The sequence below is a fragment of the Rattus norvegicus genome, chromosome 1, assembly GCF_021556685.1.
Source record: "Rattus norvegicus strain SHRSP/BbbUtx chromosome 1, alternate assembly SHRSP_T2T, whole genome shotgun sequence".
Lineage (NCBI taxonomy): Eukaryota > Metazoa > Chordata > Mammalia > Rodentia > Muridae > Rattus > Rattus norvegicus.
Genome location: NC_141534.1, coordinates 206,575,314 through 206,596,943, shown reverse-complemented (window position 1 = coordinate 206,596,943; position 21,630 = coordinate 206,575,314). Strand labels below are relative to the sequence as shown.

Genomic DNA, 21,630 nt, shown 5'->3' with positions numbered 1-21,630 from the left:
GTGTGCATCTTTAATCTCAGTACTTATTTTTCACTGGCATACTATACAAAGTTCACTCTACCATTTTATGCTTAATTTCATTTGCAGAAATTCCTCTGTTAAATACTATTTGTGTGTGTGTGTATATACATACGTGGTATTTATGTGAAGGTCAGATGATAACTTGTTTCCTCCGTTCTCTCCTTCCACCACATGGTGCCTGGAGATTGAACTATGGTTTATCAAGACTTGGTAGCAAACGTCCCTACCTACTGACTCATCCTTAGAAACTCTTTCAGTACGCTCGAAACACACCAGTCACGGCAAGTCTATCTATTCTGTTAGCCAGCAAAGGAGCAGTAGCACTGCCTTGTAATACCTGTGGTCTTAGATGTGAGTAGTTACAAGCTAGCTAAGTAGATGCTAAAGTACTTTGGAATCATGAAGTCTGTAATGACACCAACATTCTTACTATACTCTTGAACACTAATGTATTTTCCACATATGTAACAGATCCCAGCCCATGTGGATCACTTCAGCCAGAGTACTCTTTGCTTTTTAAACATGTTTGATCATACAATTTTGAACTCTCACTATTTTTGTACTGACCTACACCTTCATTTTATTCTCCCATTTACATCTAAATGTTCCTGCCACAAGTCTTTCCAAGTTTTCTACTTTTTTTTGCCCAAATTACACATCAACCCTGCCATGTCACTCACACTCATAACTCAGTCCAGGAGGTCAGAACTAAGTCAGTCTAGGAAGACTCATAATGGACTCCCTGCGAGCCCCCTCAACATGGTATCCAGCTGGATATCTAGTAAGTGCTCATATTTTAGGCCCACATGTACATAGGGCAAGGCCACTGCTCCTACCCAGCTAATAATATGTGTAATGAGGAGTCATAAATCACTCACTTTTCTTTAGGAATGCCTCTCTGCAGGTGCTGGGATAGTAGTTTCCTGGTAAGGGACCTCAAATCATACACTAATAGGCAAGTTACAAACAGAATTTAGGAGTTCATAAGAGGAGCTGCTGCTTATGAAAAAAAAGAATAAAGTCGTAAAATATAAACAGATGAATCCAAAGGATGGCTGAGAACACACACAGTTAATTACAAGTGGGGACCTCGGAGGGATTCCAGGACTATCAGAGAACCTGGAAAGTCTTCATTTTTTTCAGCTTCTTTGTAACTCCATTTGGTTTTCTATAAATAACACTGTATTTTTGTGTTCTGGGACAAAAACAAAATCTAGCCAGACAAAAGGGTGTGGCTGTTCTTTAAACCTGCCTTGTACTAGCCATTCCACTGTTAGCAGCTTCCTGCATAGCAGTGGTTTTCAATGCTAGTTCTATGGAACCTTCAGGAAGGGTCAAAGCTGTGTTGACAATGTCACATATATGTGATCTACTGTATCGGTGTTGTCCTCTGTGTGTAGGCCACATGCGTCTAGCACCATGATGCAGTAGCACCCCTCAAGTCCAGCAGGACATCCATGTGGCAAAAGAAAATGCAAAGAGCCAGTTTTCCTTAGGACTGTCCCTGACAAACACTGGAATCATTGACTTTGACTTGACTTGCTGCTTATCCCACAGCTAGGCTTTTCTGTATTCTCACAAAGCCCGTCTGTTGCTTCTTTGTACACAGCTGTCTGGAAAGGCACCTCATTGCCACTGTTTTCATAGAATGCTATTTTTTTTTGGAATGGCTTAACAATACTGGTCATTTACACTTTGACATGTGGTAGGTTTTTTTTTTTGCTTTTGTTTTTTTGAAAATGAGAAGAGTGAAGTCTCTTACTTCAGGGGAAATTATGAATAAAATTTGTTGTCAATAATAAAATCTGAGTTTTCAAGAACAGATTAGACTTTGGGGAGCCTATATCTACTGCTGCTGTTGAACAGTTGCTAAAACGTTTCTGATGAGATCAATGGTGGCATCAACAAACACAATTTTCTTTTCAAAAAGATTTTATTTATTATATATAAGTACGCTGTAGCTGTCTTCAGACATACCAGAAGAGGGTATTAGATCTCATTACATATGGTTGTGAGTCACCATGTGGTTGCTGGGATTTGAACTCAGGACCTCTGGAAGAGCAGTGAGTGCTCTTAACCCCTGAGCCATCTCTCTAGCCCACACAATTTTCTTGAGTCAAAGAATGTTCTTTAAAAATCAGAATAGCTCCATCTACAGTTACTACCACTAGAGTAAGAACTACTAAGCCTGGCCTCATGGTGCACAACAATTCCCTGACAGGAGGGAGGAGGAGATGGTGCATACCTTTAATTCCCATACCCAAGAGAGATCCAGCAGAAATATTCCAAAAAGAGAATATCCCTCATGAGGATGGATAAACAACAACAACAACAAAAACCCAAAAAACAAAAATGAAACTAGCTACTCAAATTCATCAGTTTGATCACATGGTGACATATTAAAGATAAGGAAAATTGGTTAAATACTTAAGCGAATTCATTTTACTATATCATATATGTGATATATATATAATTATCACTATAAAAATATACTAAAAAATCATCTCAAAAGATGCAGAAGTGTCTGAAAACATTCCAAATACATCCACAATAGAAAATTTCAGCAAAGGCTGGGTGGTGGCGGCATATGCCTTTATATCCCAGAACTAGAAAGGCAGAGGCAGATTGATCTCCATGAGTTCAAGGCTAGTTCAGTCTACAGAGCTAGTTTCACAACAGCTTGGATGACACAAAGACACACCCCTGCCCCCACCAAATACCTGATGGCTCAGATTCCAGGGAGCAACAAAGCCTAGACTAAGGAGCAGAACAGTCATCACTCCCCAGAAAGAGTGATGGCTTTGCTTGAGGCCAAATTTGCTTCATTAATGTCAACAAAGAAACTGTGAGAGACCCAGCCAGGGAACAGATCTGAGCATCAGCTGCGTCTTAATAAGCTGTTTGAAGGAACTGCTAAGTGTGAGACAATAGTACTCTTTTCACCAAACCTGTATAGGAAAACAAAATGTTCTGCATTAAAAAGAGCAGTATGCAACCACATGGTGGCTCATGACCATCTGTGATGGAACCCGATCTTTCAGTGTACCGTGAACTTACATAAAAAGAGCAGTATGTAGAGTGAGTTAAAGTAAAAAAAAAATATGAAAATTAAGCTGTACTAATTTCAAAGAAAAAAAGTATTGATAGATCTAAGTCACACAGACAGAAGTTCTAATGGTCCCCAGTTAAGATGCCTGCAAGTCAGGATTTACAGTGTGGCAGCAAGGTACACCATAAAGGTGACTGGAGCAGCTACTACCTTCCACCAGGTAGGTTTGAGGTCGGCAGGTATAGGCTTACACTCACATCTCTGCACAATGATTTTCTGTGTCCTGCTTTTCTGTACTCTGGAATTGAGCTGAAGAAATAAGCATGATACAGGACATTGCCAAACACTGTCACACCAAGTGAAAAGACAGTGCAAGAGCGCAAAGAAAGCCTCAGTTATTTACCATTTGGTCCTTTGTTGAAAAGTGTACAAATTCCTTAGAGTTTGACTTTTTCCCTAGAACCTGTGCTCCTCTACCAGCAGCCATTCTCTAAATGCCAGACTAGAGTGACCTTCATGCAGTTACAATGTTGCCATCACTGAGGCTCATAATCACTAAGCACAACCCAAAACCTTTGGCATGAGTTTCAAGGGCTATAGCATTTTTACAAGCTGGCCTGGTCCCTTGCTTCTCAGCAAATTCCTGCCTGCCAAAGGATTAAGTTGGGTTCTCTTACTTCTCAGAAAGCCATGCTTCTTATAACTCCTCAAACCGTCCTTTACCTCAAATGTTCCTCTTCCCTTCTTCTTCTTGTGCCCTGGCTTTCTCCCCTCCATCCCTCCCCTCTTCTGTGCAATGATCACTCCTCTCCAGTTCTCTACATATCCTAGACTTAGCAGGGATGCACCTTACCACACTGACTGAATTTCATTTCTTTGGTGCACTGTGGTACTACTTCTTTAGCCCCACAGCAACAGAGTCAGCTCCTCTATGTTGCACCCTAGGCACCAGATCCTGTGTCCCTGCTTACCAGAACTTTTCAGCTTCTTTGGAATTTCATCAACCCTGAAATGGTTATAGGTGAAGTCCCCACTTTCTGAACAGGGAAACAGAAGTATTTTGCTAAGTTGACACAAAGAAGTAAGAAGGTGAAAAAGGTTTGTATCCACATCTCTGCATGATGTCTTGCTATGTATCCGGTCTACTCTGACTGACATCAACCTAAAGACACAAGCCTAACTAACTCAAGACACAGGACATGCCAAACAATGTAAAAGGACAGTCCAGAGTCCAAGGCCAAGTGTGAAGAGCAGATAAGACTAGACATCCTCCAACAAGGTGCAATTTAATGGAACAAGAAGGATCAGTGGAGGGCTGAGAATAGGCAGGAAATGAAGAATAATCTAGAACAGGAAAGAAATAGGAGCAATGATGCAAAGATAGCAACACTTACAGATTAACAGGGAAAAAAACCAAAATGCCAGGCCCAGAAGACAGGATTCACTAACTGCAGATGTAAAATTGAATCTATGCTTAAACATTCCTAGAATCAAACATTCCAAGTTGGTTATTTAACATCCAGATCAGTATTTTAACTGGTAACAAGAGTACTGTTAGCACCTCACACACCCTTTGATCACAAATATTTGGTGCAATTACTAGACAATCAAGGTTCAGAAAGGGCCTTTATAACTGGTAACCACTGGACACACTCTGAACCCACAATCTCCCTTCAAACAAGAATTCTTCAGATCAAGGACTAAAAATAGTATTCAATTCATGCTATCGACAATCTTACAAACATAACAATTATGTAACTGTGACTTTGGTCACAGCTTGGTCATAGACCCAACTTTGAAGATGCAAGTAAGGATGAAGAACTACAGGGATGTTGGGAGAAGCAGTGTCTAATCTCCCTTTCCAAGCCTAGTTTCACTGCAAACTTAAAACTACTGGATCACCTGCTTCTTTGATGCTCTCTCTGAGATACTTTCCTAAAGGCTTTTTACCAATGACAATGCTGCAACAGAGTGAAGAACTCATTGGGAATAACTCAACCAAAGATCCTGTGCCACTGAGACTTCTAAAAAAGGGGAGATAGGATGGGGAGAAAGACCCATAGTAGCACCACTGTCCATGGTCTATTATGTGGAAATCAATCCTGATCATTAAGTCTGTGACCAAGTGTTCCTTCCCTGATAACCATAGTCTCCACATTTTACTATCTCTCAAATGAGATGTATCTTATGTTCAGTGAAACATAGTTATCTCTTGACTTCAAGTCCAACGTCCCTTCATTTTGTTACGGGGCAGGGGGCGGAGTGGGGGAGATTGTTTCTTTGAAAACACCATGTAACCCCTAAGGAGAGATTATCTATTTATCTTTTATAATTTATGCCAAATCACTCAGTCTGCTAAGTCACTTTTATAACCCTTAAGATTCAGCCTGGAGTTAAGCACATAGACCCTTAGTTTGACTTTGTATTATTTTCTTAGGGAGAAAAAGATTAAAGTTGAATTCAAAGCAATAAACTACCTCATGGATTAAGAAAGTATTACGTCAGGGTTGGCAAGATGGCTCAGTGGAGAGGCACTTGCTAACAAACCTGATGAACCTAGGTTAATCCCTGGAGGCCATGTGGACTATTCCCCTAAACTGTCTTTGATGCCTGCTCTCCAAATATAAAAGCCAAAAAAGAAAGAAAGAAAGAAAGAAAGAAAGAAAGAAAGAAAGAAAGAAAGAAAGTCACTCAGTCCCACGTGGTCAGTCTTAAACACAAAATACATGGGTAACACTACTAAAGAAAAAGAGGTCTGAGAGGTAGTAGGGGATTAAAATGGAAAGGGGATGAAGGTGTAGAAATAATGTAAATGCAGAAAAAATTACAACAAAATAATTAAATAAAAAGACGAGACATTTAAAATGTCAGAGCCTGAAATTAAGGAACCAGATGTGATCCCTCTGGTTGATCTTGTGATCCAAGCTCAAAAACACTAAATTCAACGTAAGACTCTTTTACTAGTTCCCCATTTCTTGGGGTGGGGGACGACGAAGACACACCAATAAACACAAAGAAAGAGAGGATCTGAGGTTCCTTGTGAGTGAGCTGACTAAGTTACTGTTACGCAGGGCTCCAGTTTTGAGTTTCCTACAATGCCTACTCTTTAAGTTTGAGAAAATGACTCAACCCTTGAACTCCTACTACTGACCTTATTTTATTTGATAAGCATTCCCTTTTAAGGCATGCCATTTTCCTGTGTTTTCAAAGGGTTAAATTCAATTGCTAGTGGTACAATCTCTGCTAACAGACAGCTGGCTCCTACAAGGTGCTCCCCCCAGGGCTGGCTAAAACTGGTTACTAGAGCAGTAAAGCACACAGGCCTTCCAGACAGGCAGCCTAATTTCACACCCTCTCTCTGCTCTAGTACATCTAATGGAGTTGAGCTGATCACTCTTTGGTGCCTTGTTTGTGCATCTGAAACTGGGATGAACAGCCTTTCAGATGGGCAAAGACTAAATTACCTGGCACAGGTAGTACACCTCCGCACAATTTCTGGAACATGAAGTACCCAATAATATTAATTATCACTGCTTTTTGGCTTGGTCCTGTGCAAGGCCTAGGAAAGGGTGGTGACAGCTAGCCTTAAGGACTCAGTCTACCAAGCACAGACATGCAAAAGGCTGTAGTGTCATGCAATGTTCACTAGCAGAAAAGCGTGCTCAGGGTCAGAAAGCAGAGGCTGGTTGCAGGTTATTCCACATCACAAAATCTTCCCAAATAAAGCAGTGAGTGAACATTCTTAAGCCCAGTACTTGCAAGTCCCCTGGCTTTGCCATTTTGATTCTTGCTTCTTTCTCTACTCTCCAACAGGAGAAGGAGAACCGATCATTACTGTCAGCCACTTGCACATCTGGGCACCAGCAGGACAATTACTAATCTCTCTGTGAGCCTAGTTTGCTCCTATTTGCAGGTATATAGGACTCACCACACAATGAAACCTTGACTTTCAGCAAGAGTTAACCTGACTCAGAGCAAAATCTAATTCTTATATACATAAAAATAGTGCATCAATTAGTACACAGTTCAATACTGTATCAGGGGTTATTACATTAAAACACAAAACTCAAATAGAAATAAAGGCCCTTTCTATCCTGCTCTGCCTGGCCAGCCTATCTACACCCTGCCCTCTGTCCCCTAGGCTCTCTGAGACTTATTAATCTCTAGCACACATCTGACCATTATGCCCAGGACAGCAGAAAGACAAAATAGGAGCAGGGCTACCTGGAATTTTGCAGAGCTGAACAAAAAGCCCCATAAGTTACAAGTTTCAACACATAAATTTTGCTATACTTTAAAATCTCAAATCCAAGCCTCAGCACATGAATTAAACCCCTTGAAATGCCACCTCCTAATTATCTCTCACCAACATTTCCTCTTCAAGTGTGAGTTTGGATAAGACTGGGGTTGTGATTTTTGTTGGTACAAGTCCTAGTCCAGTGACTACCTTTGCCTTTTTAAACCATTACTGAAAAGTCAAACAATATCTCAGCTGTCTGATGACAAAATGACAGAAAATAAATGATGGATTAAGAAGTGCGTGAGTTAAAACAGAAAGCTGTAAATACATACAACTGAAAAAAATACAGGCAATCATATAATATTACACATACAAAAGACTTGCAAACTAAAAATTTTAGATGTACTCAAAGTTTTACTTAAAACACATGTTTAAAAATCATAAAAGGACTGGGCAGTGGTGGAGCATGCCTTTAACTCCAGTACTCAGAGAGGCAGAGGTAGGCAGGATCTCTGAGTTCAAGGCCAGCCTGGTCTACAGAGCTGGGGCTACACAGGGAGACCCTGTCTCGAAACAAAAAGCAAAACAAAACAAAAATTAAAAAGAAAACCCCCCAAAACAAAAACAAAACACCCACAAAAAGTTCTAATCAGTTTAACACAAGCAACAAAATATTTCTGTTATGATTTTTAAGGGAAAGAATGGTATTTAACAAAGTATAAAGTCGTTTTAAATTCATTTAACTGAGGGGCTGGAGAGATGGCTTAGCAGTTAAGAGCCACTAACTGCTCTTCCAGAGGTCTTGAGTTCAATTCCCAGCAACCACATGATAGCTCACAACCATCTGTAATGGGATCCAATGCCCTCTTCTGAGGAGAGTAACAGTGTACTCATGTAAATAAAATAAATAAAAGTAGGTTTTAAAAAATTCATTTAACTGGTCAATAAAACCTAAACCAAACCAAACCACACAGAAACCCAAAATTAAGGCAGATTAACCTTCCTACCACTATTATCACAAATAGGATGAGTCAACAGGAGTGAGGCTGACCTGTCACCTACCTGGCACATGAAAAATGAAACACAGTAATACATTTTATGCCAATACAGAAGAAAAAAAATCAATAAACTACTCCACATAAAAGTCACCTGACTTCAACCCCAAACCATGCACCTCTGCAACTTTTGGAGAGCAGTTTCACAGGTCAAGATGACATGGTCTGGTCTTGTCCCCTGGGGCCACAGACCTCTGAATGTTCTCAAGGGTCATGAGTCAAGCCAGATACTTCCAGAAGAGACAGGGTGAAGGAGGGAACAAGAAGCAGGACAGGACATCAGAGGAGAGGCTGCTAGTGACAAGAAAGGTGGGTTGAGTAAATAGACTTTCTTTTAAAAGAGTGAAAGGCCCATGTATTAGACACTGAACAAGCTGCAATGACTCTAATATAAAAGGCTAATGTTAAATCTCTAAGAATAAACTCCACAGCCTTTAGACTCTCCTAGCTCCCTGTGTACCTGGCACATTTAAACTATGATTAGGGGAAAAACAAAGCAACAGACTGAGTCTGGAGGCTCAGGAATAGTCGTAAGGAAAGCTGGGCTTTGCAGCGCTTTCCAATAATTTCAGAATTTGGGAAGCGGAAACAGCAGGGTCAAGAATTCAAGGCCAAAGTTGGGCATAGCAGTCCACGTCTTTAATCCCTGAGGCCAGCCTCGTGTACAAAACCTGGGCTGTTCTACAGAAAAACCCTGTCTCACAAACAGTTCAAGGCCAGCCTCAGCTACATAGGGAGTTTGAGGCCTATCTGAGCTACATGAGACTCTGTCTCAAAACCCAAAAACAAATAAAATTTAAGGGGGTTTAGCAGGAAGAGTCATTTGCTGTCAAGCCTGATAACCCAAGTTCCATCCCTGGGACTCACATGGTGAAAAGAATCAACTCCTCTGACACGTTGTCCTCTAATCTTTACACATGCAGGGGGGTGTATAAGCCTACACTCACAAACACTTTGAAATTCCAGCACTTAGCTGGATGGGACAGAGTTTAAGGCCTGGGCTACAATACCAAGACCCTTTCACAACCAACCAATAAATCTAAAACAAAACAAAAAACTAAGAAGGAAGGCTGGAGAAGTGGCTTTAAAGAGCTGTGGAGGAAGAGAAAACACTCAGGGAAATGCCACTACTGCAGAGCTTCAGGAGATCCCATGACAAAGTAAGTTCCTCTTGCTCAACACCAAGAGGTGGAGATCAGAGCTGACCGATGTCTACCTGGCCAGAGATTGGACTGGACAGACTGGCACACCAAGGTCTACAAACAGGGCACCCTGAGAAATTCAGTGCTCCATCCCATCCTGAGTCAAGTAGCACAGAGAGCATGGGCTCCCGGAGACTGACTGATAACCCTGCATGAATATCCTTCCCCCTTACACAGGTGCCAGGGAGAAGACAGCCCATGGGCCCCCACAGAAATGTGTCCGGGACCTGATTTACCCCATAGGTCAACTGCCATCACCCCCCCCCCCCTCCACAACAAATGAGCCTCACCTCACCCTGTGGTACCAACTCCTAGCCGAATCCCGGGGCCACTGCCAGAGACTAGTGTCTACAGTCCCGTCTTATTCCGTATAGACTCTAGAGAGACTTGCATTTACGACGGCTGTGCACCCTAGACTCCAAAGACCTGTGACCACAGGCCTAGCTTCCTTACAAGGCTTGATACCTTTGCCCCAGCCTTACCGTTTCACAGACCTCGAGGCCAGCGTCCATGGTCGTCTCCCCACAGCCTCCCGAGACTGGCCCTCCATGGCCATCTGCCTACCGACCCCCGAGGCCGGAGTCCATAGCCATCTCCCCACAGCCTCCCAAGGCTAGCGTCCACCGCCGTCTCCCCGACAGACCCCCGAAGCGGGACTCAGCCACAGTCTCTCCCCATGCCTGCGTCCACAGCGGTCTCCCTACCGACGCCCCTCCCTCTCTTATGCTTGGCCGGCCGAGGGTCTCACAAGACAACGCCGGTCAGGCGGGCAAAGGCGACCGCGTCCGGACCGGCGGCTGAGCGTGACCTTGCACCCGGGACTCGGGGATCGGTCGGGCCTCACCTTCCGCCACGTCCTCGTCGACAGCGCCCTTCACCTGCGAGAAGCACCACTGGAAGTCGTTGCCGCCCGTCGGGCAGCCGCCACCTCCGGCTCCTGCAACAGAGCGCGCCGTCAGGCCGGCCCCGCCCCGCCCCACCACCGTCCGCCCGCCCGCCCGCCCGCTCGCGCACGGTCCTCACCTGCCATGGCGCGGGCGGGACGCGCCCAGCTGAGCGCGGCCGACCGAGGCGCTCCGAGCGCTCAGCCCCGGCCGCCACCGCCGCTGCCGCTGCCGCCACCGCCGCCGCCGCCGGGGAGGGAATTTTTTTCCCTTTTCAAAATGGCGCCCAAAGCCCGTCGCCCCGCCGGATGACGTCATCCCCCTCCGCCTCCTCCGACGGTCAGTGCCGCGGGGGCTGCCGGGGGCGCACCGTGCACCGACTGCGTCTGCGCGAGCTGTTTTGAGGTTGGGCCTGCGTAGCCGCTGCGGTCTATGGAAAGAGTGTCTTGGAATAGTCGGCCAGCAGATATAGATGGCCTTCTCGAGTGGTGTAAGGGCTAGGACGCGACGCCCTCTGCGTTCTTAAGGCCTCAGACTTTCTTCTGCGGCCGGCTGGATTGGATGCTCGAAGGCCTGGACCCTTCCTACAGCTGAGCCAACGGGAACGCGGAACCTCCGTGGATCTGCCAATAGAGAGCGCTCGGCCGTGGGCTGGCGGGGTCTCTGAATCCCGGAGCACCTGGAACCCAGCACCTGCGTGCGTAATTTTGCCCATCACTCAGGCTTGCTTGCCCCCAGTATCTTTGACCGTAGCTTCTGAGCACCGATCTCACCAGAGTGCTACTTCAGGGCACTTCTTTGAGCTCTCAGTATAGCTCCAGGGAACCGTCGACATTTGCTTTATTTGTGGGTGTGTTTTTCTAGCATGAACAGGAATTATTCGTTCGTGGGCTTGACGTATCCGAAGTCACTATGAAGTTGGCAGTGAGCTTATTGCACCACTAGAGGGCAGTTGTTCCAAACCAGAGCATTCTCCACAAATGCTGTTCTGCCTTTTAGCAAGTGTCTTTTCTGTTCTCAGTCTTGGCTGGGATGCTGCTTGTGTAGAGGTGATGCGTCTGTCTTGGTGGAGCTTAATCTGCAGTGGAGAAGAGACAATAAGAAAAACCTGGGGAAAGTCAAGTGGCGTAGAATTAAATACAGCACAGAAGCAGGGGAAAGGAGATTGGAGCAGTTGCTATCTTAAGGAGAGCAATTGGAGGAGATAAGAGTCTCCTTCCGAAATCTTGGGCAGCTGCTAGAAGTGGGGACAGCCAGTGCACACGAAGGTCCACCCTGACCTTGTCTATGTTTTTAGTTTTAATTCAATTGCGCGCGCGCGCACACACACACACACACACACACACACACACACACACACACTTTGATTAGGGTCTTGCCATGTAACCTGAAGCTGGTCTCTAAATTGAAATACTTCTGCTTCCACCTTGTTGAGCACACCTAGCTCGCTAACATGTTTAAAGCACAGCCAGAAGCCGAGGGGAGAACAGAGTGACCAAAGAAGGCTAGTCATGGTAGTGGAGGCATGGTGGTCAGGGACAAAGCAGGACGATGTCTTCAGGGGGTGAACTCTGATGAGAGGACTGGCTGTGGCAGAGTTTGGGAAAGTCATGATGGAATAGCACCCTCCATCAGCCGCAGCACCCAGGGTTGTTTCTGAAAGAACTGTCTCCCGAGTTAAGTAGGAGGGTAAAATGAGCCGCAGGCGTCTGGGTGTGTGAGAGTAATGAGTAGTGAGGTAGTGAGGGTATAGGAGTGTCACTCAAGTGACACTCCAGATCATCAAGAGAGTTAGAAGCATATGTATACAGCTCTGAGAGGACATACCGGGAGAAGCCTGAGGAAGGAATTCCAAGCCTGGGAAGAAGCATTCTGAGACTTCTTGCAGAACTGGGATCTAACTTAAGTTTATTCAGACTCCACGTAGACAGGGGTATCTCAAGTAATGCCTGGGTTGCTAAGTATTCCTTTCTGCCTAATTGTAGCTGCATGTTTAAGATATGTAAGAAGACTGCAATAGTTAAAACGGTTCCCATTGTCACAGACGTGTGCCCGTGTGCACTGGAATGCTCTCTATGAAGAATGACAGACTGAGTGGACAGAACTGTAAGTAGCTGCCCTAATAATCAGTGACAGGCAGTATATTTGGCTTATGCTTCCACATTACGGTCCATCGTTGGAGGAAGTCATGGCAGGAACTCAAGCAGGGCAGGATCCTGGAAGCAGAGCTGATACAGGTCATGGAAGTGTGTTGCTTACTGACTTGCTCCTCCTGGCTTGCCCAGCCTGTTTTCTTATAGAACCCAGGGCCACCAGGCCAGAGGTGGCTCCACCCATAATAGTCTGGACCCTTCCCCATCAATCACTAATTAAGAAAATAACAGGTTTACCCTCAGCCAGATCTGATGGAGGCATTTTCCCCATTGAGGTACCCTCCTCTCAGGTGACTCCACCTTGTGTTAAGTTGACAAGAAATGAGCCAGCATAGGCCAAATTTAAGTTTAAAATTTATGTACATCTACATCCAGGCCATGAGAGGGTGATGGAGTTATAGGCAGTTGGGAGCTGTCTGACACAGGTGCTTGGAACCAAACTAGGGACCTCTGGAAGAGCAGCAAGTGCCTTTAGCCACTGAACCATCTCTATTCTCATCATTTTCTGTTGCTTACTCTAAAGTGGAGTAGGATAGTACCTGCCTTTTTCTCCACCTCCACTCTATCTATCCCCACTTTTCTTCTCTTGTCTTTATCACCCTCCTTTCTAAGGACGTGGTTCTGTCCTTATACAGAGAACACGTGTGGGTCATTCCCTAAAGACCATAAGCTACTGTGCTGCAGCTCATGCCTTCTGTGATCTTAAGGTCTCCATAGCAATTGTTAGTAACTAATGAAACAAATACTGTATGTCTGTTGAGTGAGACTGATCTAGTCTTTGTGCACAGGAGCTCAGAGTCCATAAGGAGCAGGTTATTTTGAGCCATCTCTGTCTACGATGTAAGCAGGTTGATGGAACGGAGTCCTTGGAAACTCAGCATGGGCTAGAGTTCTGAGCTTTAGCCGGAAAGGTGGGTGCTGAGGCTATTGGGTTGACAGTCATGGCCTAACTCCAGGATGGGTTGTAGAAACTTGCTTGGCTCATGTAGCTGAATGCCAGCACTAACTTCAGCTTAAGATCCCATCCTGATTCACACTTTGGGTTCCTCGGGACTGGACAGGAACCTAGGGGAGAGGGCAGGTGAGCATAGAGGAGCCCTGGGAACTGAGGGGCATGGGTCCTGGGACAATTATATGCCTTGTTGGAGTTGCTAGCTCAGTTGCCAGCTTCCTTGCCTGGAATCCCTGAGCTTGCTTTTGGCCCGATTCTGCTGACAGTTCTAGAATTTCTAGGATGTCACCCAAGGTATCAGAAGCAGATGCATTACCTAATATGTATCCATTGGGTCTGGTAAGTGTACGTCATCGGTAAGTCAGAGCCCACTGAAGGGCTTAGAATACAAATCAGACACTTACTGCTAAGCTTTTCCCATACCTGAGATCATAACATCCTCTCTAGGAATAACGACTCAACACAAAGCTCTTAACTTTCAGGATCTACAAGTCCTGGTGACAGAAGAAAAGCACTGGCTTTACCACTTACCTGCATTATTAGCTCAGGAACTCCCAAAGCCACGGCATTACCTATGGGAGTGCACCTGCCCCTTCTGCTGCTCTCTGGCTTCCATGATGCTGTTCTTCCCTTGCCTGAAGGGAAGGAAAAAGTAGAAGCAAAGGGCCGAGACTTGCTGTCCTTGCTGTCATAGTGGGATGCAGCATGGTTTGTTCATCCTGAGCCGATGCGTGGATATTCAGGCATTTCTCTGTTTCACATTTTAGAGCAACACAGCAGGCTTTTAATTAGGAGCAGAATACACACTTCATCACATCCATGCACAGAAGGTCTCAGAGGCTGGCCTAGAAGCTTGGGAACACTTTCCCGCTCTAAATTGATAGATACCTGGCATTTTCTTTTCTTTTTTTAAACATTGTCAGCTATTCGATGTTTTTGAATCATATTTTAGAGTGAGAGAAAACCACTTGCTCATTTTAAGTGTTTTTCTGGAAAAGAAATAATTCACAGATGGGGATAGCTTCACTTCAAGAATAGAAATACAGCTTCCCAATATTCCACAATATGGCTTTGTTCTCTAAATTATAAAATCAAGGCAGAGCCGAAATGGCGACAGAAGGCATGGAACTGGAGGCACAGACCCAGCTCAGCAACTTGCAGTTTTCCTTCACTGGGAACCTATTTGAACTTAAATTATGCACAGTAAATGTCAAATCTTTCCCCATTTATCTTAGTAACTGAGGAATCCTGTATATCGGGGAAAGCTCTTTGTACATCAAAGCTCCTTAACAATGCAAGTTGTCTTATCTTCCTGTGGGAGGAAATGTCAGCTTGATTGATGTGATCTGGGGAGTGAGGGCTTCTCTCTCCTGCCTCAGCTCTGATTGCTTGCTCAGGGGAAAGCCCTTTTAGGGCAGCCCCTTCATTTTAGCACCTGACATCTACCCCATGAGTCACCTTTAGAAACAGGCCACCATGAGGATCAGAACCCACACCAGGCCTAGTGACTCATTACAGCTGAGACACCTGCCCTTCAGTAAAAAGTAATAAGGAAGGGAAGATATGCAAGGAATGTGTTTTCCAGCAGCCCCATGTTCTGTCCTCTGAGCCCTTAGAACTAACACAATGGGTGTCCAAGAGCTTGGTCTTGTGAACTTGACAGTGGTACATGGGACTTACCCTAATATGTCCAGCTGGAGCAGCACCCCAGCTCCCCATGCAGGAGCCAGGTGATTATAGAAGGTATCGCCCTAGTGGCCAAGGCCAGGAGCCCAACAAAGTCAGGAACTGAAGCTGTGCTTCCAGATTGAAAGTTTCACCTCTCTCCTGCCTTCTCTTTTTTCTCCCACCCCTTTATTTATTAGGGTCTCATGTAGGCCTATCTGACCTTGGACTCTCTGTGTAGCCCAGGATGACATTGAACTCCTTCCTCTGTCTTTCCAGTGCTGAGATTACAGGTGTACTCCACCACACGGGTACATACATAAGTGCGTGCCACCGTGCCTTTTTAGTTTATCGGAACTAGTTTCTTCATCGCCAAGAGTTAGGAGCAACAGTTCCTATCCTTGAGCATGAGTTAGGAGGGCTCTAGAAAGTAAACCAAAATTCTATGCCAGCCTTATTTGTGGCCTCAATGAGATATTTGTTACTGAGTTTCAGAGAGGTGGGAGTCATTTATGGGTCCCAGTCCATACATACATGTACATATAAACATGTGTATATATGTAAGTTAAATGTGTGTGTGTGTGTGTGTGTGTGTGTGTGTGTGTGTGTGTGTGTACACATTTCCAGAGAAGGAAGTACCAGCCCTTCTTGGAGGAGCTTCATTAGGCACAAAGCTGGCGGCAGGTGCTTTCTTCATTAGGGAGCTGTTGCCCTCTACTGGACGAGACAGGAGAAGCAACTCAGTGATCACTTTGAAAGTCCTGGAAGAGACCAAAGTGTATGCTGGTTGGGATTATGTGCTCACAAAAGCATCCTGGGAAGAGAAATTCCTTTAGATCAGAGGCTGAAGCCTGCCCATATGAACTGGCAGAATCTTTACACACTAGCACACTCACTGTAAGACCCTGGACAGAAACTTTTTTTTTTCTTTTTTTTCGGAGCTGGGGGACTGAACCCAGGGCCTTGTGCTTGCTAGGCAAGTGCTGTACCACTGAGCTAAATCCCCAACCCCGCGACAGAAACCTTTTTTATCTTAGCCTTTTGAGTGGGGGTGAGATCATTAGGATGCATCTGAGCTATGGACATGCCCTAGCCCTGACCTTTGGCCTTAGCTCTCACTTGCTGCCAGAGATGAGGGAATGAGAGAAGGAAGAAGGGAGAACAGGAAGGAAAAGTGAGTGGAAGCAAGGCAGGGGTGTGTGTGTGTGTGTGTGTGTGTGTGTGTGTGTGTGTGTGTAGGTTCTCATTCCTTGACAGATGACCTGGCCCAGCCAACCTCACAAAGCACAATAGGTCTCTACTATCTGGGGTTCTGGGGAAAATGCAGGGCTGCCTCTGAGGCATGGCTAATTGTTCTGTGTTCCATTCAAGGATGAGACTTTGGGCTCAGGTCTTCACAGGAGACCCAGCTTTGTCCAGACGACTTGTTTATGGCTATGAAGCTTTGGTAAACACAACTGTTTACCAAAACAGGTCATAGTCAATCAGGCAGTTTCTGCCACAGCTTTTCTATGAGCTGGAATGTCTGGCTGACCCTTCTTTAATGATCCTCATCTCCTTTCAGCCCTTCTGTTAACCTTCTGCTGGAGTCACCTTAAGAACCCAACATCTGTCTGATACTATTAGTGAAATTTCCCATGATTCCTCATGAGATATGAGAACTCCTCTAAACCTTACCTAGATGCTGAAGCCAGCCAGGGATCTCAGGCCTCCTTGTGAGATGATGTGCCATTTCTCCTTTGGCTAACCCTTTCCTGTGTTGACTGTTGAGGCTAATGTATCTATGCTTGCATTCCCTGAGCAGTGAGTGAGTGGGGCCTCACTGGGACATGAGGTTTTGGATAGGATTCAGATGAGAGACTTTTACAAATTATTTATTGTGTATGGATGTTTTGCTTGCATTGTGTCTGTGTGTAACATGTGTTTAGCTGGTAAAGGCTAGAAGATAGCATTGGATTTCCTGGGCCTGGAAGTATAGATGGCTGTGAGCCACCATGCTGGGAACAGAACTCTGATCCTCTGGAAGAACAGCCAATGCTTTTAACTGATGAGCCATCTCTCTAGCCCCAAGTTGAGGCTAGACCAAGTTGTCTCAAGACCCAGATACATTGGAAAGTGATTTTATTGTAAAGGCAAAGTGCAAAACAGAAACAGGTAAGATGGAGACTGAGAGACACTGCAGTAATGTACTTTGAAGACAGAAGGAAGGACTTTAGAGAAAGTCACCCAGACTGCAGTGAAGCTGGTTGTGTGTTTCTGATATCCTGATCTGAGGGAGAGTCCATTTCTGTTACTGAAAGTCATGAAGTCTGTGGCAGTTTGTTACAGTAGCTCGATAAAACTGTATAGCAACCAGCCCTCTTCTTTGGACTCCTCTGTTTTTTGACACTAGCTCTTCACCAGAGATGTTGTTTTATTTAATTTTTAAGATTATAATATACTTACAAAATTTCTCCCTTCCCTTTCCTCCCTCAAACCTTCCCAGGTGCTCTCTTCCACTCTCCGTCAAGTTTATGGCCTCCTTTTTAACTGTTATTGCATGCATGTATATGTGTATGTTTATATAGGAACATATAAGGTTATATAGGAATATATATAAGGTTAGTCATAATATAGCACACATACATATCATATAAATATGTAAATATATGGATTATGCTACCTGTATGTATTTATGTTTTCAGTGTTGACCATTTGACACTGGACAACCCAGTTGCTGTGCTCTTCCCTAGAGAAGACCACCTCTGCTACCCCCAGCTTTCTTCGGTATCCTATAGTTTTTTGTGTAGGGTTGAGTCCTGTGGGCTTTTGCCTATCCACTTCAGCATATGCACTTGTGCAAGGAGGTCCTTGTTCAGCTAATGTTTGGGAAGTCATGTTGGTGAGACTTTATGGGTATAGCTTTGGAGGCTATCAGGAGATAGCCTCTAACTTCCTGATTAAAGTCTTTCTGTCCTCTCTTCTACAATATTCTCTGAGCCTTAGGTGCAGGAATGTTTTGTGCATGTAGCCACTGGGACTGGGCTTCACAACTCTGCATTTTGATTGGTTGTTGTTTTCTGCAATGGTCTCCATCTTGTGCAAGAGAAGTTTCCTTGATGAGGGGTGAAGACCGTGCTTAGTCCATGGGTATAAGGACTGACGAGTGGCTAGACTATTGTTAGGATTATGGTGGTTTAGTAAATTGGTGGTTATAGATTCTCTCACACTTCTATAACCTCCTCAGTGCTGAGTAGTTAGCTAGGTTTCCAGTACCAGGCATCATTTTCTTTGAGCGGGTCTTAAGTCCAACAAGAGAGCTGTCGGTTACCACCAAGGTGTGCACCCCACTACTGCACCCTTAGGGGTGCTGTGCCATGCTGGTCCTTGCTGTGGTTCATAGGTGTCATAGCTTAGGACACAAGGTAGGACTTTTGGTTACTTCCCTCCTTTGGAAGCTGGCGTGGCTTCTTGTACCATGAAAGCTATCTCTCAGAGATGGGCCATTTACATTTTAGAGAAATCCACCTTAGTTTTCTTAGTTTTTCTTTCACAAGTGTGATTTGGCTTTGGTATTGTATCTAAAAACTCACTGCCAAAGCTGATGTCACACAAAGATCTCTTACAGTTTTTGTTTTTGTTTTTTAAAGAATCGTACGTGTTTGTCATGCCCTTGCCTTTAGGTCTATAATCCACTTGAGCTGCATTTGAGAGGTGTCCATCTGTGTCTAAGTTACATGCTTTTGGCTTGTGGACATTGGGGATTTCAGCAACTTTTGTGGATTAGACTTACTATGTCTTCAGACACACCAGAAGAGGGTGACAGATCCCATTACAGATGGTTGTGAGCCACCATGTGGTTGCTGGGAATTGAACTCAGGACCCCTGGAAGAGCAGTCAGTTTTCTTAACCACTGAGCCATCTCTCCAGCCTTAGACTTTCTTTGTACCATTGTTATGTCTCCTTTGTCAGAAATCTGTTGATACTGTGTATGTCTATTTCCAGACTGGCTCCTCTACTCCATTGTTTTTATTTATTTATTTTTTCAAGCATCATACTATTTTACCTTTTGTCACATATGAACTTATTTGATGTCAGTGTTGCTCCTCTGATGTTGCTCTGCTTTGATGAGTCTGGAATTCTGATGTTAATTCTTTTGATACTTATGCCCAGTTACAGTGCTGGTACAGAGGAAAGAAGTCAGCTTTTATGTGGTGACTCTGTCCTGCAGCCTGGTTGTGATCTCCAGGAGGTCGTCCCTCCCCCCCAGCTGAGGACTGAACCCACAGAAGGTCTTTTTGTTGGAATTTTCCACATAGACAATGGGATAATCAGAACAAAGACTTTTTGGTTTCCTTTGTTGTTCTACATACATTTTATTTTCCTTTCTTGTATTCTTTCGGCTCTTGTTGGCTAGGACTTCCTCTGTGATGCCAAGTAGGCATGGTGACATGGGCACCACAGCCTTGTCCTTCCTTTTTTTTTTTTTTTTCTTTCCCAGATAAGCCTTGTCCTTCCTAATCTCAGGTGGAAATAATCTTTTTTCACCATTAAGAAAGAAGGCAACTTTGTTTGGTTTTAATGTTCTTTCTTAATTTGGGAGAATTCTACTCTACTAGAATTTTACTAAGTTATTACAAAACTATCTTTTAAAGTTTTTTTAATCTACAAAACTCCTTTTAAAAGTTTTACAAGACTGTTTTCCAGAATAAGCAATGGAGACATTTCTAGAAGCATCTCTTTCCTCACTGCTGTTCTGTAGATGCTGTCCTAGCTCCTGTGCCCTATATGCTCTATGTGTTAATCCCTTTTCTCTATCCCCAACCTGTGCCCTGTGTTCTAGTCCCTCTCTTCTCTATCCCCATTCAATCTCCATGACTTGAGTCTTTTCCAGGCCTTTTCCTCATTTTGGTAAAGTGGTTAGACCACTAATGGTTCAGAATGTGATATAATCAACTGTGTGTTTTGTTTTGTTTTATTTAGGGCAAATTTCCCTTTATGAAACATTTAAACAGTCAACTTGCTCAGGCCGGTTCTCCATTGCCTGTCTTATTGGACTCATCACTGCTATAGGCTGCGCCTTGGGCTTAGATCCTGCTGGAAAAATACCACGTGAATCTTCACTGGCAGATGTGCTACCTGATCACCGAACAGCCCCTGCCAGAACCTCTGCTGTGAGCACGACAAAAGCTGGCCAATCTCCTCCAGGCTGGCCAGGCTCCAGCCCTAAAAGTAACTCACGTGTTCACCTGCTGTGTTATCTGGACGCCCACTAAGTGCAGCACCCTCCACTGTGCCTTTCAGACCAGCACCAACAAGGATGTATCCCTTCCTCCCTCCGGCTAGACTGTTACCAGGATCTCCAGCACCCTTTCTTCCTTCTGGACCATCATGTCCCCAACCTAGTGGTCCTTATCCAGGCCCTGCTGTACGAGTCCCTGGCCACACAAAGCCATATGTTACAACAAATATGCCCTTTCCAGAGCTACCTAGGCCAAATAGTGCACACACAGATCCAGCTGGTCCTTTAGGTACACAGGGATCCATGTCTTCTGGACCTTGGGCGCCAGGAATGGGAGGGCAGCATCCCAATGTGCCATATCTATTTCCAGAGCCATCTCCCACTCCTCCCCTGCCAGTGTCAGGAGCACCACCTGTTGCATGGGTCACAGTGCCACCAGGAGCCTGGAAACCACCGGCATCCTATCCTTCTCCTGAAGCTTCATATCCCACCCCAGGACTCCAGCCTTCTCCGAATAATTCCTACCAACTGCCTCCAGGACCTTCTGGTGCTTCACCAATGCCTGGTAACCTTCATAAAGTGAATGAAATGCCAGGTGGCTCCCATTCTGATTCGTCCAACCCGGAGAGCACCTTGATGACCACTGGGCAAAAGAAGCAGCTGAAGGGAGACAACAAAGCCATCAAGAGGAGACGTTACAAGAAGAAAAGCAAGCGAGTAACCTGGGGAGACATCAAGACTCTAACTCACAAAGCTGAGACATTGGGGAAACAACAAGGACACAATACTACTGACCCCAAAATGATGCTGCTTTGTTTAATGACTATGCTGCATGTTAATTCTCAGCAGGAACACGAAGGGTCCAAATGACTCTTGTCTAGGAGAATAAAAGGCACACCTGTAATAAACAGTATAATGTTGTTTTGCCCCCCCACCCCCCCCCAAAAAAAACCAACCAACCAACCAAACAAACAAACAAACCCAAAAACCTACAACCAGTGAACTTGTTTTGTTCTGGGTTTTGTCCAGTGTTGCAGCTTAGTTGTTTGTGGGCATACCTTCAAGGGAGTGAGGTCCTCAGGTCACCAGTGTACCAACAGCATCAGGTTCTGGCCTGCTTTAGATGCAGAAGACACAGAAGCAACAACAGCTAATGGCTTGGCTTTAGTTGTGTGTTAGGATCTGCCC

The 21,630-nt window shown here is 44.8% G+C and overlaps 2 protein-coding genes and 1 long non-coding RNA gene across 7 annotated transcripts in view; 2 read left to right on the top strand and 1 right to left on the bottom strand.

Moving 5' to 3' along the window:
* The window catches only part of Ppp2r2d (protein phosphatase 2, regulatory subunit B, delta), a 34,123-nt gene extending 23,369 nt beyond the window's left edge, over positions 1-10,754 (bottom strand). Inside the window, exons 1-2 of one of the 2 annotated variants that reach the window (XM_087618504.1) lie at positions 10,591-10,754; positions 10,412-10,504 (exon numbers count right to left, since the gene is read on the bottom strand). Coding sequence is in view for 1 of the 2 variants with exons in the window: in NM_144746.2 (NP_653347.2) it covers positions 10,412-10,504; positions 10,591-10,597 (100 nt within the window). In the remaining variant the exon portion in view is untranslated. The remainder of the gene's footprint in view (positions 1-10,411; positions 10,505-10,590) is intronic. The other variant, NM_144746.2, reaches the window with a different exon arrangement.
* Positions 1,685-5,757, top strand: LOC148007842 (uncharacterized). The gene is made up of 2 exons (XR_015652686.1): positions 1,685-3,008; positions 3,092-5,757. It is a non-coding gene; the product is annotated as an uncharacterized LOC148007842 (long non-coding RNA).
* Positions 10,755-10,848: 94 nt separating the features above from the next.
* Mapk1ip1 (mitogen-activated protein kinase 1 interacting protein 1) lies at positions 10,849-21,352 on the top strand. 4 transcript variants are annotated; one of them, NM_001419506.1, is made up of 4 exons: positions 10,849-11,148; positions 12,437-12,557; positions 13,393-13,515; positions 20,184-21,352. In NM_001419506.1, the coding sequence occupies exon 4, from the start codon at positions 20,521-20,523 to the stop codon at positions 21,310-21,312; it is 792 nt and encodes a 263-aa protein (NP_001406435.1). In that variant the 5' UTR covers positions 10,849-11,148; positions 12,437-12,557; positions 13,393-13,515; positions 20,184-20,520; the 3' UTR covers positions 21,313-21,352. The 4 variants fall into 4 exon arrangements, with proteins under 4 accessions (NP_001406435.1, NP_001406433.1, NP_001406434.1 ...); NM_001419504.1 differs by lacking the exon at positions 13,393-13,515 and having other exon boundaries at positions 12,496-12,557; NM_001419505.1 differs by lacking the exon at positions 13,393-13,515.
* Positions 21,353-21,630: the final 278 nt, after the last annotated feature.